The sequence below is a fragment of the Alosa pseudoharengus genome, unplaced genomic scaffold (genome assembly GCF_046254945.1).
Source record: "Alosa pseudoharengus isolate Yale_2024_CS ecotype anadromous, Long Island Sound unplaced genomic scaffold, YU_APseudo_1.1 YU_APseudo_1.1_scf_17, whole genome shotgun sequence".
Taxonomy (NCBI): Eukaryota; Metazoa; Chordata; class Actinopteri; order Clupeiformes; family Clupeidae; genus Alosa; species Alosa pseudoharengus.
Window position 1 is genome coordinate 33,096,803 of NW_027468640.1, and position 18,164 is coordinate 33,114,966.

The following is an 18,164-nucleotide window of genomic DNA, read 5'->3' on the forward strand; positions in this document are numbered from 1 at the left end:
CCGTCTTGGTTTGTATAGAAATGGATATTAAGTGACGGTAATAGGGGGAGTTCCGATATCACACACACACACACACACACACACACACACACACACACACACACACACACACACACACCTGTACACACACTTGGCTGTGGTGTGTGTGTCCATAACGATACAGGTCATCTTCAATGAGAATTAGGATGTCGCCATGTGCCATTACAGTATGTGTCTTAGGGCTGTATTTTGGGTCACCAGCGCATGGCGTAAAGTTTGTTTTTCACCCGCGCAAAGTTAAATTCGGTATTTTGCACGTTTATTTTTTATGCATTGCATCCAGGGGTGTGCCAATTAACAACCTAGGGAGGGTCCTAGCGCGTTGTCTAAAAATCGCTATCATACACCACCTAAACCTGGTCAGAAGTCAATGGCGAGTTGTTCATATGCTATTTTAAGAGCGCATGTCAACAGTCATATTGGCAGGTGCGCACCATCCTTCTATCATTCATGAACGCACACCAGCGCACGTCCATGCAAAGCATTACAAATTGCACGATTACAATGGGAAACATAATTAGAATAAAGATATTACGAAATACTGTACATCTCATGATGAGTAGTTATTCACCATCATTTGCAAACTGGTAAGGACTGTTAAAAGTGATTAGGGGAGAGGCGAGAGACATGTGGAGCACAGCTGAAGACGCACTGTCACGAGATATAAGCAACTCCTCTGCAGGATAAATGTTGTTTTATTCAGTCATTTGAGCAACATTAGGGTAAGTGTTGCTTTTTCCAGCCTATGTTTTCGATGGTAACCCATTGTCAGTCAATAGTGAAAGTAACTGCATATAACTGTCTTGTCGTTGACTGACTCCTTGGTGAAGTTAGTTTCACTTTGCCAATGAGTTCAAATAATAGATGAGTGCAAATGCGTGAAGGCTATGCTAGGTTTTAGTAAAGCATGGTTTGTGAATGACTATTCCATACGGTCTCGCAAGCAGCCTCCTTCAAATGCGCCGTTGAATGCCAAAATACCGATGCATTTATTTGACATATCGCGCTTTGCGCCGTTAAAGGGAATGACAGATGTCAAATGATGTTACGCACCAAACACACCCATATGACTGATTAAAAGACCTAGGAACACCTTGTTACGCCATGCGCTCCACTTTTGACAACGAAACCCCTCCCAATCTGAACTGGACATCCTACTAAATTTGAATAGACTTTTGACGAGTGACGATGCACTTTAGAATGTCATGATAGGGCCCAGTATCAATCATCCTGCTTCTCTACTGTGCTAATGAGGCCTAGCCAATTGATTTACACCTTGTCTAAGATGCACACAGACAAGTGTGATCTACAAAAAAGAAAGTGGTCATTGAACTGTCATCTGCCAGCCAGCCAAAGCTCATTTCTGACAAACAGATTTGGCGTTGTTCACGAAAACCTTTAAATGCTGCCCAGCAGTTTCCCAGCAGCAACCTCTCAGCTCTGCAGCCTCAAATGGTGGGCCTGCGGGCTGATGTGTGACCCATTTAACTTCTGGGAAATTCTACAGATGCTCCTGAGCTAAATGATATCCCGTCACCCCTCTCATAGCTACGATTGCACAGCACACGAGAGACCAAGCCACTGATGGAAAGGGGAGGGGGTTGAGGGGTGTGGGGTGCTGGCGTGGCGGCTAAGTGTTTCTGCAGATATTTAGTGGCAGAGCGGGACGATGCTGAGAGATTGTCCCAGGTCCCTCTACTTGTCTCCCCCCCCATTAGAAATTAGTCATGTGTGGTAGAAGACCATTTCTCATCCCAAAGAACTAGAAATGAGATGTGATTGTGTTGATGAAGAAGCGGAAGGGTGTGTGTGTTTGTGTTTGTGTACGTGTGTGTGTGTGTGTGTGTGTCTAAGTCTATGTTTGTGCGAGTGCGCACACGTTTGGTCCGTGTTATCCTGTTCACAAATGAGAGCTTGATAATGGGTCTATTTTGCACATGACTGTGTTTTGTAATCATGTTCAGATTTGCTCAGGATAATTGCAAAATTGAAGTACATAATTATAAAAGTGATGGAAAGGGGGCAGGGAGGAAAAAAATTAGCAAATGGTTTATAATGGGATTGTGTGTGTGTGTGTGTGTGTGTGTGTGTGTGTGTGTGTGTGTGTTTCATGGCGTTCCCAGCTGACACTAAGCATTACACTGTAGTGATGTGATGCTAAGCACAGTTTTGGGACAGGGTAGTGAAGGAAGCAATAAATTAAATCCAATATCTATGCACTCATCCGTGAACATGCTTTTTCTCACTCACTATGTAAACCACTAATGGGCTTTTTCCTGTAAAAGACTCCATTTTGTCTTTACATGTAAGTTTACGTTGACATTAATGTCAATTAGTAATTACATGATTTGAATCGTTTAGCATGATAAGGTTATAACATTACATTAGAAAGGCTGAGCACTGTCATATTGTCCATATGAAGATGTTTTCTGCTTAGAGGCCACTTCATTTGTTAACAGTGGAGTGCATGTGGTTACATGTACAGCTCTATTTAAATGGTTGAGAAGAGGTAGAGAGGTAGGGTTGAGAGGAACATTGTTTTTAAATTATATAATGAATACTTTGCTTTCAAGTAATTAGTCATAATAAGCTTAATCTACTGTTTGCTTTTTATTTGGAACTCAGAGAGGCCCCTGCACTACAAAGAGAAGATTCTGGAACAGGTGTTAGAGTGGAGCTCCTTGGAAGACCCCAGCTCTGCGTTTCTGATTGTCAAGAAGTTTCCGGTTGCCAAACTCCCCCATGCCCGCGCAGGTACAGCAGTCCAGTACACACACACACACACACACACACACACACACACACACACATTCCAGTCATCACCCCTCCATCCATGAACATACAGTATCTGCAGTGTCCTCAGCAGGCGTGGCCCTAAATTGGTAGTGGTTGGTCTCCCCTTGTTATCCTATGGAGCCATAGGGACAGCTGGTCTAAAGATTAGAGGCAGGCTTGTTATTATTAGCACTCTTGGCTTGGGCCCGAAAAGTCTCAGGTTGAATTGAAGAAAACAACCTGGTTGGGTAGAATGAATGCTACACTCTGTGTAGGTCAAATGCCCAATTTCAAATTGCCCAATTTCCCCCAGGGGATTAAATAAAGTATCCTAAAAAATATGTTTTACAAGTCTACATATTCCACAGTTCTAGATCTAATATTATTTCTAGACATTGTTTTTTAACCTCGCTCACAGTGACTGGCTTCACTGAAAGGGCCCTACCTGCTTGTGATTGTAATCCGTTATCCAACAACCCCCTATTAATTGATTCTTCCAGTACCTCCACTGAATGGAACAGAAATCAATTTGTTTCTGGAACAAGCTGCTTGTGCTTAATGCCGTTGCTCTCCCCGCCCCCAGCTCTGCAAGCCATTAAGCACATCAGAAAGAGAAGACAGTAAGAAGTACCTGCACTATTAATGGCCTTTTATTGAACAGTGATATCATGTGCAGTGTGCAGCCTGTTTTTACGCCCTAAGAGAGTAATGGCTCAGGGTTTAAGCTTATCCATGTGGAATACATATCTATTAGTCTTTCCACGCCAGTGGACTGAGTTACTGCCATATCCCCTTGAGTACATTAATGCATGATGTAGATATTTATTTATATTATTGCTGGACTTTGTGCAGAGAAGCATTTCTTGTGGATGATACCGGAAAAGCTGATCAGCCTTCTTCTGTCCTTATTGATTTGTGTTTGTGTGTGTGTGTGTGTGTGTGTGTGTGTGTGTGTGTGTGTGTGTGTGTGTGTGTGTGTGTGTGTGTGTGTGTGTGTGTGTGTGTGTGTGTGTGTGTGTGCGCGTGTGTGCGTGTGTTTGTGTGCGTGTGTGTGTTTGTGTGTGTGTGTGCAAATGTGTTGGCTATCATATGTGCATTTGTGTTTATTTGTTTGGTGGATCCTTGTGTGTGTGTGTCTATATATATATATGTGTGTGTGTGTGTGTGTGTGTGTGTGTGTGTGTGTGTGTGTGTGTGTACTGTATGTGTGTGTGTATGTACCTTTTCACAGAGAAACTGAAGGACTCAATGAAAGGGGAGCAGGTGAAGTTCAAAGATGGCTCTTCCAAGCTGCTCTCCGGCAACAAGTTCCAGGACCGCTACTTAATGCTCCGAGACAAGAAGCTCGTCCTGTACAAGGACATGAAAGTGAGTCCCCACATTTCTCATTCACTCACACTCTGATAAGCACCCACTGCATTTCTATGCGCCCGAAAACCAGTGCAGCTAGGCTGCACTAATATGCTAGGCTGCACTAATATGCTAGGCTGCTAGGGAATAGAAGCTTTTGGCCACTTGAGGCCACTCCAGCCACTGCGCTGGTCCCCCCCGAAAGCCAGAGAGACTGAAAGCAGTTTTGCGCAGAATAACTCACCAACTGTTGCACCCAAGATTGCAAAAACAATAGAAAACAAAAACATTTTTGTGGTCTGTTGGTCTCAATGACAATGACATCAACCCAGCCCATAATAAATGTAATCGCTCATTTTGAAATGCAGCACCATCTAAAGAAAGATGTACTGTAAATGCAAAAATCTGGCTTTTCGCCAATATCTTTTGGCAAAAAGGTGTAGCCTCATGACATACAGTATGTCATGTAGGATCACCATGACAACCTCTTGACATATGGCAAGTTTTGTAAAATGCTACTCATAGGGGATGCTGTAATGGGTACATTTCTGTATCTCAAGACAGTTTTGAAATTGGGTATGCTTACACTTACACCTCACATCTCCATATGCACCACATTTCCTCACATCTCTTCAAGTTTAATTGGGCTTAAATGCTCAAATAACAAAAAGGCTGTCAACGGCCAAATAAAATTCAGCAGCCAAAGCAATTTTGTGACAATATCTTGTGATGTGAAGGATCAAAGTTAACGAAATTTGACCTGTTACACCAGTACTACATCCTTTAGATGTACGCTACATTTGGCCTGTTACACCAGTACTACATCCTTTAGATGTACGCTACATTTGGCCTGTTACACCAGTACTACATCCTTTAGACGTACGCTACATTTGACCTGTTACACCAGTACTACATCCTTTAGATGTATGCTACATTTGGTGAAATGGCGTCCATAGAGGACGCTGCAAGTGACATTGTCAAGTGTGACGGTCCCATCAAGACTTATATTTTCCAATATCTTGTGATGTAAAGGTTCAAAGATGACAATATTAATGCTGAATTACTGCCACAATCTCTGCACACATGTGATCACCACTTCTGGATATGCCCATGTGTGTCTGCAGTTTGTGTGTTTATGTACAGTATTTTGTAAGTCAGAGGTCATTCATTGATGGCACAGGTTATACTTCAACTGATCTTTGATCTTTTGATACTGATCTTTGCGCCTTAAAGGTTGTATCAGCGATTTCAGGGCAAAAAAAGGCCCAAACATAAATTATCACATTCATCTAATCTTTCCTAACGATCCGCTAGCTGCCTGCCCCATAAGCAGGCCGTCAAAAAACCACGTCTCTGTAGGCAGCCTAGGCTCCGAGATCTGTACACAAAAACAAATGCTACCAACAAGTGTTGGCAACCACTCAAAGGCAAAATAAAGTGTTACAACCAATAACCGACGAGATGCGCGTTTAGGAGAGTTTCAGTTGCACTGGAGGGAGTGGGAGGGAGTAGCGAGCTAGCTCTCTGTTTTGTTTACAACCTTTAAGATACAACCTTTAAGAATGATCTTGTCAGGATAAAAGCTACAATGTCATGTTTTGCCAAATGCTCTACATTCTCGTTTCAAAAGTAGGAAAAGACATTCCCTCCATTTCATAGTAGGAGAACACATGTAAAATTACCACAACAGATGGAAGAGGACTTCACAGCAGCATTTAGCCTGAGGCAATAGCTCTCTCTCTCTCTCTCACACACACACACACACAGACACACACACACACACACACACACTCACACACACACACACACAGAGAGAGAGACACACACACATCCACACACACAGACACATACACATCCACACACACATCCACACACACAGACACACACACACACACATTCACAACAAGGCCTCCTGGGTGTTTGGAGTGTGCTGCACCAGTTGAGATGTAGTTTGTAAAAGTGTGTGTGGATGTGTTAATAATTGATCTGAGGGTGGTGTGTGCGCGTTGGGTGGTGGGTGGATAGGCAAAGAGGCGAAACCACTCTGAATGAAGGCTGTTCTTTTCTTAATTAGCCTAATGTGCGCCTGCTTCAGAATCTGGCTAATTATCGCACTGGGAAGGTGGAAATTATCAGTCTTGCGGAAATTTAATTGATATTCTTGAAGAATAAATTTCTTTTATTGCTTCTTTAAACTCTGCACCGGGGGAGACTGTTCGAGGGTGTCAGGTTGGAATTGACGTGTGTGTGTTGTGTGTGTGTGTGTGTGTGTGTGTGTGTGTGTGTGTATTGTGTAGTGGTTGTGTATGCATGTCTATATATTTAGTTTCCTTCTCACCTTTAGTTTCTAACAGATTGAAAGAGCAAGCAGTGTTAAGGAATGTAATGTGTGTGTGGAGAAGGTTAAAAGTTGTCAACCACGATGAGATGAAAATAATCTTCTGCTCCCCACATGAAGCATCAGTGTCAAGACTTTTTTGTCCGATTGATCATTTTACATACTACAGATTTATGTTTTCACAGGATCATGTCAGATATAACATGTAACACTTATTCAGTTCTAATTCTTTGTAAAATCTGCTTCACTTACACTTTGTATTATGAATAACTGTCACACATTGAATGGTTGAGTGAAGCCGGTCAAAGATTAGCAAAAAAGAGGATTGTGACAACTACAGGAGAAAAATAGCTTAAACAGAACAGTAATGTATGAACAGTCCTTCATCGGACGGATTATGAAGACTATGAGGCCCAGTCAAACTTTTTTTGTGTCATGATTTACATGATGTACGTTCACATATGTTAAAGCCTGTTTTCTTGGCCAATTCAAGAATCCCTTTCAAACTACTGTATACCTTAACAACTATGATATGAATAACATTAATCTAAACATAAAGTAAACATGAGTATGTCCAACATGAATGTGTAATGTCTCACCACTGTGCCTCATAACCAGTGTTATTTTTGCCTTGTTTGTTTTAGAGCACTAAGCCAGAGAGGGAGGTGCCTTTAAAGTCAGTGAAGTGCTACCTGGGTGTGAGGAGGAAGATGAAGCCGCCAAGCAGGTACAGGCTCCAATGAAATAGGGTTGCGTTCCAGACAGTACCTAAAGAGGCTTTACCCTGAGTACTTGTGATGTCATAATGACCCAGATGGAAAGTGATTAGATGCAGACTAGGGAACGAGCACTCAAGTGAGCGCATGTGGACACGACCATTAATTCTACCAGGCAACATGGCAGCCGCCTATGCATTATAATGGCTTCAAAAGAGTGGTGGAATGCAAGTGCTATTAGTCAACATTAGTTTGGCCAAATTGAGGGACGTAATGGAATTGCTATGTGCGTTATTAAGATGGATTTTTAATTATTTGTGCATTATTGCTCCGTCCTCTTCTATGCGACTTGCTTTCTCGTTTGTTCCCTGTTCTCCCATCTTCTCCAAAGATGTATAGCACCAACGTTCCGCTCGCAGCGCATCAACGGAACGGGCCTATCAAAATGGCTGCCTACTTCCATTTATTTTACACCATAATACAATTGATTAAATGTAATCACCCCTTAACAAAAACAAATTATTGTATTTTTGTATTCTCTCACTCTTGCTAGGAAATGGGATGTATCGCTGCAGCTTTATTTTGTTTTAATAATGTTGTGTTATTGTTATTCATGGCTTCTGTCAACAAAGTTCCGTTTTTGCAGCTGGGGGGGTGGGAAACAAACAAATAAAACAATAGTGTTCCCCCAATTATCATCCTTCATAATTCTTTGTCTACATGGTTGGAATGGCACAACGTGCAAAGTTAAACGCTCCAATTTGCTTGAGTGAGAAAGCGAGAGGGATAGAGAGGTGTGGCAGGAGAAGGGGAGATGCCATAGGAGGGAATTCAGGGAAGAGTAGAGATGGATAGCACCACATGATGTGGAGATGGTGGAGGTAAGACAAAGAATGATCCCTGTAATCAGTTATATCCAACAGCATACTACATGTCGGCCTCCTTCATTGTTGTAACAAAATGAATATCACGCTTTGAAGCAGACTCTGTATTCTGGACGCTAATTCAGTACGGTTTGTAGATGCAAATGTGATTGCAACCGTTGTCTCTGAGTATGAAAATTGACAAGACATTCCACTTTACTCATTTACAAGAAAGTCAGAAGATAAGCTCAGGACTGAACTCAAATTGGTTTAGCAGTGACATCAAATTGGCATCTGTTTCTTCACTCAGAAATCTTTAGTAAATGAGATTTGTTCCATACAGTATATTCAAAAAGGTAGTACACCTTTGCTTGCCTGACCTATTTTACACACTTTAATAGGAATGTGGTATTTGTGAAATTAATTTGATTGAAGGTATTTTTTTAATAATAAATGGAGCTGGCAGAGAGCCTCGGTGTGAATGTATCAGGGATCAGGGGTGTGATTCTTCCGTTTTTTTCCACTTGAAAATGAGACCCACGCAATTCGTATAGATCCGATGAGGTTTTTTTTTTTTTTTTGGGGGGGGGGGGGGGGGGTCTGTCGATCAGAGGAAGGCTATATTTCTGCATTACATAGGCCATCATTATAACAGGCCGCTGACAATGACGACGGGTTTTGTGCTTCACATCTTTCCGAGTATCACGCCGCTTGTAGTGTATTCCGTTTACTAGGATTTCATTGAAAGTGAAAGTAGACGGGTTGATCAGCTGCGTTCTGAAGAATGCTTGATTCAAGTTCAGTGTGTGTGGCGCACTTCTCTGCAGAAGCCATGAAACGGTAAAGGTCAACAAATTGATTTAAAAAGACATCATGTATGAAGTTTTTCCCCCCCTCGTTTTGGCTTTGCATCGGGTTCGCTGTCAGGATTTTCCGATAATGAATCCCGTGATGCTGATATTGAATTTTAATTTCTGCGCGTGTAAGCTGTGCTTGAAGTTAGCTGTGACAGACCTTACAGGTTTTCAAAGCCTGTCTATCTTAGGCCTACTACATTGTTTAGTTAACACCTTGTCATTTCGCGTTTGTGCAGCGGTTCACCTCCGTGAACCTTGCGCCCCTTGTCTAAAACATATTTCAGGATGCCATCTCACCATGAGAAAAGCTTTGGCATACTTAGTAAACGTCTTACACATAACATTAAGCTGAATCTTTAGTGGAAATAGCCTACTGTAGCATTGTGCTGATAGATAAAAAGGGCTGTATTTTGGGCTCCAGCGCATGCATGGCGTAAATTTCGTTTTTCACCCGCGCAAAGTTAAATTCGGTATTTTGCACGTATATTTTTTAAGCATTGCGCCCAGGGGTGTGACAATTAACAACCTAGAGAGGGTCCAAGCGCGTTGTCTAAAAATCGCTATCATACACCACCTAAACATGGTCAGAAGTCAAGGGCGAGTTGTTCATATGCTATTTTAAGAGCGCATGTCAACAGTCATATTGGCAGGTGCGCACCATCCTTCTATAATTCATGAACGCACACCAGCGCACGTCCATGCAAAGCATTACAAATTGCACGATTACAATGGAAAACATAATTAGAATAAAGATATTACGAAATACTGTACATCTCATGATGAGTAGTTATTCACCATCATTTGCAAACTGGTAAGGACTGTTAAAAGTGATTAGGGGAGAGGCGAGAGACACGTGGAGCACAGCTGAAGACGCACTGTCACGAGATATAAGCAACTCCTCTGCAGGATAAATGTTGTTTTATTCAGTCATTTGAGCAACATTAGGGTAAGTGTTGCTTTTTCCAGCCTATGTTTTCGGTGGTAACCCATTATCAGTCAATAGTGAAAGTAACTGCATATAACTGTCTTGTCTTGACTGACTCCTTGGTGAAGTTAGTTTCACTTTGCCAATGAGTTCAAATAATAGACGAGTGCAAATGCGTGAAGGCTATGCTAGGTTTTAGTAAAGCATGGTTTGAGAATGACTATTCCATACGGTCTCGCAAGCAGCCTCCTTCAAATGCGTTGTTGAATGCCAAAATACCGATGCATTTATTTGACATATCGCGCGTTGCGCCGTTAAAGGGAATGACAGATGCCATTCTCATTGGTTTAAAATGATGTTACGTCCCAAACACACCCATATGACTGATTAAAAGACCTAGGAACACCTTGTTACGCCATGCGCTCCACTTTTGACAACGAAACTTTTGACTCCCAATGTGAACTGGACATCCTACTAAATTTGAATAGACTTTTGACGAGTGACGATGCACTTTAGAATGTCATGATAGGGCCCAAAGTCGCCAATTTAAAGGCGCAGTCCACATTTTAACCCTAGCTCTCCATTTAGTCTGCGCTTGTAAAACTAGTGTTGTAGCCGCTTAGCCTACACCATTGGTCCCCAAACTACGGCCCGCCACCTCATTTTGGGTGGCCCTCCAAAACATGTCCGTGGTATATAGCATCCGGACCGCACGGGAGTACGACAAAGTCAAACTATAACCTCCGTAATTTCCCCCATTCATTCTCTATGGCGAGTCTTAACAGTACACATGTAATACTCTTTTTGTCCACTGGTGTTTGTTTTGGCGCTGTTTTGCGTTTGCTATTGAAAACGGAATGAAATGTAGGTCTGCAAACAATGTAAGAGGCCTATGCTGACTGCATCAGTGCTAAAAGTATTCTAAAAGTTTATCAATTAATGGTTAATAACTTCTATTCAAGTCATATTTCTGGAACTTTCTGGTATGATTATTTATATTTTTTATTCACTCGTTTAAATGTTCAGAGTTCACAAAGTTCTCATCAGTGAGTGAAAGTTAGAATGGTGGTCATTTCAGATGTTTCTGCCACCACTTCATGAAACTCTCATAGTTTGAGAACTTTAAATTATTTGTAGGATATTGCTTGTTCACAACTTGAGCTGTGTATGCAAAGACACAGATTTTAGAGTTCAAAATATACTTTTGGGACTCCCTGCTAATACTTTTGGGAATGCTAAAGTCTTTTCATTAGTATTATTTCATTTGAGCTACATTTTACACTGATATGGCATGATGGCAATATAAACACAGCTAACAATGGTATTAAATTGCAATAGCCTAAGGTAGACTGCTGTTGTTCACAGCACTAAGCTATTTATGGTTACTGATATACTCTGAGTCTCTGGCCCTCTCTTAGAGCCAGGCATAGTGAGCTGGCCCTCGGAAGAAAAAGTCTGGGGACCACTGGCCTACACAATCCTGGTGCAGTAGATTAAAACAGAGCCTACCATTTATTTTAGGAGGAGAGGTGTAGGACCTACAGTGTTACTTTGCGAGGAGAGGAATCAATGTAATTTGATTATCTTTGGAACTGAAATATCAACAACCTTCAAGTTGCAACCTCTTCAATCAGCATCAAAATATCAGTAGGCCTATCACATGATTCACTATTTTGTACGTAGGCCCAGAGGACTGTTAGGGGGCAGGCTATATATTATCATCAAGTAGGAGTATAGTAAATAATTTAGTCAACATTTTAACTCAATGTTGGTTTAAGTTATAAACAAAACATGTTATAAATGGAAAAAATCCATGGTTCTACGTCACTGTTGGCAAAATGATCGTGATGGCCTATATATTTCAGCCATATTTGGTTTAGTCTTGTGTAGGTCTATAGGCTACATCTACTTTGCTCTATTATAAATTCGTTTTCTTTAGGCCTTATAGGCTGTATTGTAATATGCTATAATGTTTGAAATATATGTATCTCAATGTATCAATACTTCCCATAAAAGTCATCAGATGTCATCATTTAAAGGGTGCCCCCGGACCCCCCTAGTATTTGCCCCAAATATATTTCCTTTAAGGCCCTTTTCCAGTGCCACCCTCGCATAGGATTTGCCTCATGAATTTTATGAAGTGTAGGTGATGTAAATTTATACGATAGCCAACACTGTAGTCTGTAGTATACTAAAGTACTCGAACCATCGGGGGGGGGGGGGGTGTCACTCTGTGCTACGTATATTTTCCTTTTTTTTTACCTTTGCCAATCACACCCCTGATGTATATATCTTTGTAATATCATGGTAACACAGTGGCAAAGCCGAGTGAAATAGGCTGTTCTGTTATATTTCTAAATCGATACCAGGCCACTGTCCAACTGTAGCAAATTGCATTGTTTGAGACACTCTCTCTCTCTATCCCCCTCTTTCTCTCTCTCTTTCTCTCTCTCAAAATAGTTGGGGCTTCACAGTGTTTACGGAAAAACAGCAATGGTGAGTGCAATTCGGCGTCTCACAAATCAGATGGTCGATGACCCTTTTTACCCCTGCATTTCCTCGTAAACAGACTCAATGGAGGGGAAGGACACAGGGAGAGAGGCAGACAGGGGAAAAAATCAGATCCATTAAGTTTGGGAAATGAGTCAAGCAGCCGAAGGAAATTGTGTTGCTGTGTGTTTCTGCATATTATGGGAGGCGAAGCCAAGCACAGAAACAGCTACGGCTGCTCTTAATATCACAGAAACAGGATGTTGTCCTGGATGTTATGTAAAGTAATGCTTTTGCTGACATGGCCTCTCTTTCAGCTTACCTTACGTAATCGGCCATTTTGATTATTTACCTCATTTTTGTTGATGCGTCCATTCAGCTTTTGTTGCTCATGTCTGTTAAGAGTCATTAGTTCAGCCGTTCCCTACAAACTCATATTATTTTGATTCATATGGTTATTTGTTGTTTCCATTAGGGTGAATTCCTCTGAGTCATTGATTGAATGAAATTGACTTAATTTGTTTGTTTGTTTGTTTGTTAAGTCTCTTGGTGAGTCAAGTTTGTTTATTCATTAAATAATTATCATTGTTCATCATTGTATCTCTTTCCCTTCCCCATTCCTCCATTGCAGGTATTTCTGCTGTGACAGTAAGGAGTCTCGGCTGGACTGGGTCACCTGTATTATTCGATCAAAGGTGAGGTCAGGGTGCTGTCCTGAACGGCCGGAGTCACATCCCTTATCCCTTATCCAGGTTCACTGTGTGCTGATCCTGTAGCTCAGCTGCATGGTGGAGCAGTGGTTAGCATTGTGCTGGTGGACCGGTTCCAATCCCAAAACACTTTGGATAAAAGTTGTCTGCTAAATACCATTCACACCTTTAAATTCACCTTTAAATGGTGGAGCTAGATGCTATAAACAACAGAGGCGTTCATTAAAAAAAAAAAACTCTGGCACTACAAATCAAATTACAGCACTACACAGCAAATAGTTTGGGGTTGGAGGATTATTAGCATGTACCCTCAAGTGTAACTTAACTTGAAATGGTATCAGCCAATGTGCCTTAAACAGTTCAAATTCAAAAAAGTTTCTATTTGGAGAATTTATGACAGAGGATCCTCTGTGCAACCTCTCTGGGTGCTGTAAAGGCAAGCCAACACAATCTTAAATCCTGTAGAATGTGCTTTTCTTTCAAAGTGTTTAGACTACTGCAAAATCTTGCTCGGTTATTTTCCAGAAATCTCCTGTTTGACAGAGGATGTCCAAAGCACCGTGGGTAATTCTTTTGACGTCTTGTCGTATATGAACCAGAGTTGAACCATTGCGTCATAATCTGTCAAAAGAAATGTTGCATAAATTGATAAATATTCTATGGATTTCTGCTGTATCACAGACGTTTTTTCCCCACACATAAAAATAGGCTAACTTTGTAAACACGTTCCTTTAAAGCCTTGTGCTTGTGTGCTTGTTCAGTTCTTATACACTCAGCCTTTAAGAAACAGGCAGGGGGGAAACAGAAAAATAATGCCATCTGAAAATGCATGAGAAAAAAAATGTGCAATGAAAGAACAAGAAATGCACCCCAAGTCTCTCTCTCTCTCTTTCTTTCTCTCTCTCCCTCTCTCTTTCTCTCTCTCTATCTTGTTTTCGAGGTTGGCACTAGCATACATCACATTATCTGTGGAAAGTCTCTCGGCAGAAATAAGGTTGCAGAGACTGCTGCGATCTCGGCTTCCTCACCCTCCCTGGATGAGACTAAGTGCCCCCAGCAGCTAGAGCTGACGAAGCACACACACGTACACAGATTCATCATTCAAATATTAACACACATGCATATACATGCTCATACACATATTCTCTCTTTCACACTCGTATACACACACACACACACACACACACACACACACAATATAATGCAAGAACAGAACAAACTAAGGGAGCGGATTGATTCAGACATTGTTTTGATCTCTATACCCTCTCTGGCTAATGCTCAACTTTTATCTGCACTTTACAGATCCTCCGTGTGGCTTTTCATACATGTAGATGCTCTCCTCATATCCTGTCACACCAGACTCCGGCTCTGTTTTTTTAACAAAAAGGAAAAAAGCGAGGCAAAGACTTTTCTCCCCTAATTCTAGTCGTCTAAAGAAGTCTTCGGCAGGAGCAGACAGTGCTAGTTGCTTTGGTGTCAATGGTGGTTTTTGGCCCTCAGTACCTCAGTAGGGATTCTGCACATCTAAGCCAACATTCGGCACTTTTTGCTGTTTCTTGGACACAAGATGGGGTTAGGGGTGTAAGGTCACGCCCTGAAGTGAAGGCCCTGAGCCAGACTTTGTTCTCCTTTCCAGATGCTATCACTCGCTATATTCCAAGACACATACAGAACCATATTCTGTGATGCAGTTTCCATAGAAACAGAATAGGTAGAACAGAATAGATACAATATCTCTATCTCATTGAAAAAAGAAAAAAAAAAACAGGGTGAGGGTTACGGATGAAAAGTTAGGGTTCAGAGTTGATGGTGTTGCCAGGGCAAATATTTGTGTTCTTTGTGTTCATTTTGTTTTCATTGTTGTTTGTTTGCTGTTGTTGTTGATTTTGTTATTCTGAGCTTGAAGATCACAGGACTGGCTTGACCTACAGCATGGAAAAGGCAATCCATACCCCCCCCCCCACACACACACACACACACACACACATACACACAAACAGAAATCTAAACAAGCACAGCAGAGACATACTTTGTTTTCATACTCTGTAAGCATGAGCTGTTGCTGGTGAAGCGCAGTACCATGGACCGGTACCTATGAGCAGAGCTGTGTTGAATGAAGATGATGGTGGGAGTCTTTGATCCTTTGCTTCCAGCCTTTTGGTCAGATTTACAAGGACGCTCCACTGACCCATAGAACTGTTACAGTGAACTCCAAATCATGCCAGCAGGAGGACACCATCAGAGGCCTTCATGGAACCCATGGGTTTTGGTTGCTTGTATATGTCCAGCCTAAAAAACTTAAGCTTTTCCTTAAATTCAACGAAAGAGCCTTTCAAATCTACTCCCACAAAGCCCAACCTGAATCTCCAATCATAGCAAGCCCCTCACCCTAAGTACTGTATGACTCCAGGCCTGTTGGTTTTCATTTCATTCAACAGTGTCTGTAGACATTCAAAAAGAGTCCATGGGTACTGTGCGTTTACATGGGCAAGGCTGTGTTTTACAGTGTATGAAGCACTCTGCTGTGATGTGTCATAGCAGAATGTTCAGAAACTGCTGTACACTCAGTACTGAACACAATGTAGTGTACATTTTTTTATTTATTTTTTATTTTTTTGCTTCCACAGCATGGCAGCGACTTTTGGCCCAAAGATGACGTGGAATGGGGAGTGTCGTGCCCCTCTGGCATCCGACAGAGAGCTGTGTCGGCCGTCGGCAGAGACCCTGTCAAAACCACAAACCCACCAGAGGTGAGAGGCTCACAGAGCTTTGCGGTAGCCTCAGGGCTAACTGGTCCTGAAGAGCAGCAGCCCTCAGTCCGTCTGCTAATGAGAACAGAACGTTTAGTAGATTTTGGTATCTTATGGATTTGATTGTGAAATCTGCTTTTTGATTATTTTTTGTGAATGCATCTTTAGATATTTAGATGTACTATTTTAATTAACAAATACAACAATTATTAAACATTATATTTACCTATAAAGGCCTGATTTACTAAAGGTTTGTGTGTATAAAAACATTTGGAGACCCTGATTTCACCTCAGTTTTATTTTTATGTCCTTGTGAAAATTATGGCCTCTAAAAAATGTGTCAAATTAACTCAACAGAGGGTACAGAGTGAGAGTTGTTAGGTGTTGAATTGAAACAATGCTGTCTAAGTAAATACAATAGTATAATAGCACAGAAGATTACGTAAATGTTGACAATAGTATTATTTTTTGTTAGACAAAGAGGAAAGCATCCCTCAACATTTATGGAGGGGACATGAAACCAAGCATTGGTCCGATGGAAACTATTCACCAGCGCAATGCTGCTCTCATAGCACAGTCACTGAAGCAGAAGGAGCTGCCTGGTGTCCCTGACGCAAGACCCAAAATGGCAGCCAAGGAAACAAACCAGGCTGACTTAACTACCAACATGGAGTTTGGTGGAAAAAGCCAGGCCGACTCTGCGCAAAAGACAACAGGTGGTGCTAAACCAAACCTGCCTGAGCTAAGAAACAAAATGGTGCCCAGTGGAGCCAAGCAACCAAACTCTAAACCTCAAATTCCAGCCGGCGGAGGCCACCACCAGCCGGTGGCCAACCAAAGACCAACCAAAATGACTGCAGCCAAGGAGAAGCAGCAAGACCCTACTAGAGCTCACTATTCTCCCAGAGCTCTATTGCCTTTGGCAGGGGGGCCCCATGGCTGTCCCCAGCAGAAGAAGGCCCTGCTGGGGACAGCAGGAGGGCAGCTACCCCCCAACCTCCTCAGTGAACTCAGCACTGTCCTCAGCAAAACAGGCCGCAGCCCAAAGGATGAGAGCTGAAGAGCAGAGGGACTGAGCCAGTGATTGAGTGATTCCGTAAACCAGTGAGGAAGTGAGATGTTGAGTGAGTGCTGTACTTTTATCAAACTGTGGAATTGTGAGAATGTGAACGTTACCGAAAGCTCTTAATATAATATGTATTTTAATAATATTATGTTATTTATAGCCCATGCTCAATTTTTATATCCGTTGTTTGTTATATCCTTTTACCTGAGATGTGTGTTAGTTGATCAAACTACATCACCACAACCCAAGAATTCTTGATGCATGTCTAAGAATGACATATAGATGCATTTTTGGATGTTAATAGAATGGTCAAGATTTTAAGGGATATTGTTTTCTGTGAGCTGTCATTATTTCTGTGTGTGTGTGTGTGTGCGCCCGCGTGTATACCTGTGTGTCTTGTATGATTCCCATGGGTGTGTTTGTAACAGCACACCAAAGAAACCTCAAGTTACACACTACGTTTAAGGCAATGCATTATCATAGAGCAAAGAAACATATATATTGTACGCACTTGTCTCACACTGAGAGTATTGCAACCAGTATGTTTTTGATGATATTCATGTTCAGGATACATTTCAGTACTTCTGGGGTTTATATACTCCAAAAATGATAATGAACAAAAACATCACTCTCCAGTCACTCTTTTCCGGTCTTCTTGACAAACAGGGAAAGTTTTATCTGCTAGGTGATATAGCTATTAGAACAAGTTAAACTCATTCCTTATTCAAACACATGTAGGCTTTAGGTCTCCATCATTTCCGTCGTCAATGTTTGTGGTTTTCACATGCTGGGAAATCCATTTGAAGATGAGACCAATTTGTTGCCTCCTCCAGTGAATGAAATTCCAATTAATCCGTTTGACTGATGGAATTTACCTTGTTGTATGACTGCCATTTTATTGCTTTCTTGTTTTTTTTACACAGGAATGATCCATTTTTGGTGTATGTGATAATTGGACATGATGGCATTAGATCAGTACATGTTAGCACAGTGAAATAAAATGCCTCTCCATAGTTTGTGTTGATTCTCTTAAATTCAATAAACACCTCCTGTTTGTGGGGACATTCTAAATTGGCACTTACTGTGGTTGTTATGTCTAAGTACAGTCTAATGTGTTTTGCTAAGAGGACTTGTCTTTATGTTTAAGTTTATGGTTCTTAGTAGATGTTTTTGTCCAAAGCGACTTACAATGACATCAATAAACATTACCGTACATTAACATTCAAATGAACAGCAGCAGGCCTTGGGCCAGTTCAAATGACTGAATTCAGGGAAGGACCAGAGT

The 18,164-nt window shown here is 41.5% G+C and overlaps 1 protein-coding gene across 1 annotated transcript in view; it reads left to right on the forward strand.

The window, feature by feature from the left end:
- Positions 1–17,942, forward strand: part of arap2 (ArfGAP with RhoGAP domain, ankyrin repeat and PH domain 2) — a 79,104-nt gene extending 61,162 nt beyond the window's left edge. Inside the window, exons 23-29 of the mRNA XM_076288404.1 lie at positions 2,665–2,793; positions 4,046–4,182; positions 7,147–7,229; positions 12,324–12,359; positions 12,985–13,048; positions 15,691–15,813; positions 16,289–17,942. Coding sequence (XP_076144519.1) covers positions 2,665–2,793; positions 4,046–4,182; positions 7,147–7,229; positions 12,324–12,359; positions 12,985–13,048; positions 15,691–15,813; positions 16,289–16,873 — 1,157 coding nt within the window. The 3' untranslated portion in view covers positions 16,874–17,942. The remainder of the gene's footprint in view (positions 1–2,664; positions 2,794–4,045; positions 4,183–7,146; positions 7,230–12,323; positions 12,360–12,984; positions 13,049–15,690; positions 15,814–16,288) is intronic.
- Positions 17,943–18,164: the final 222 nt, after the last annotated feature.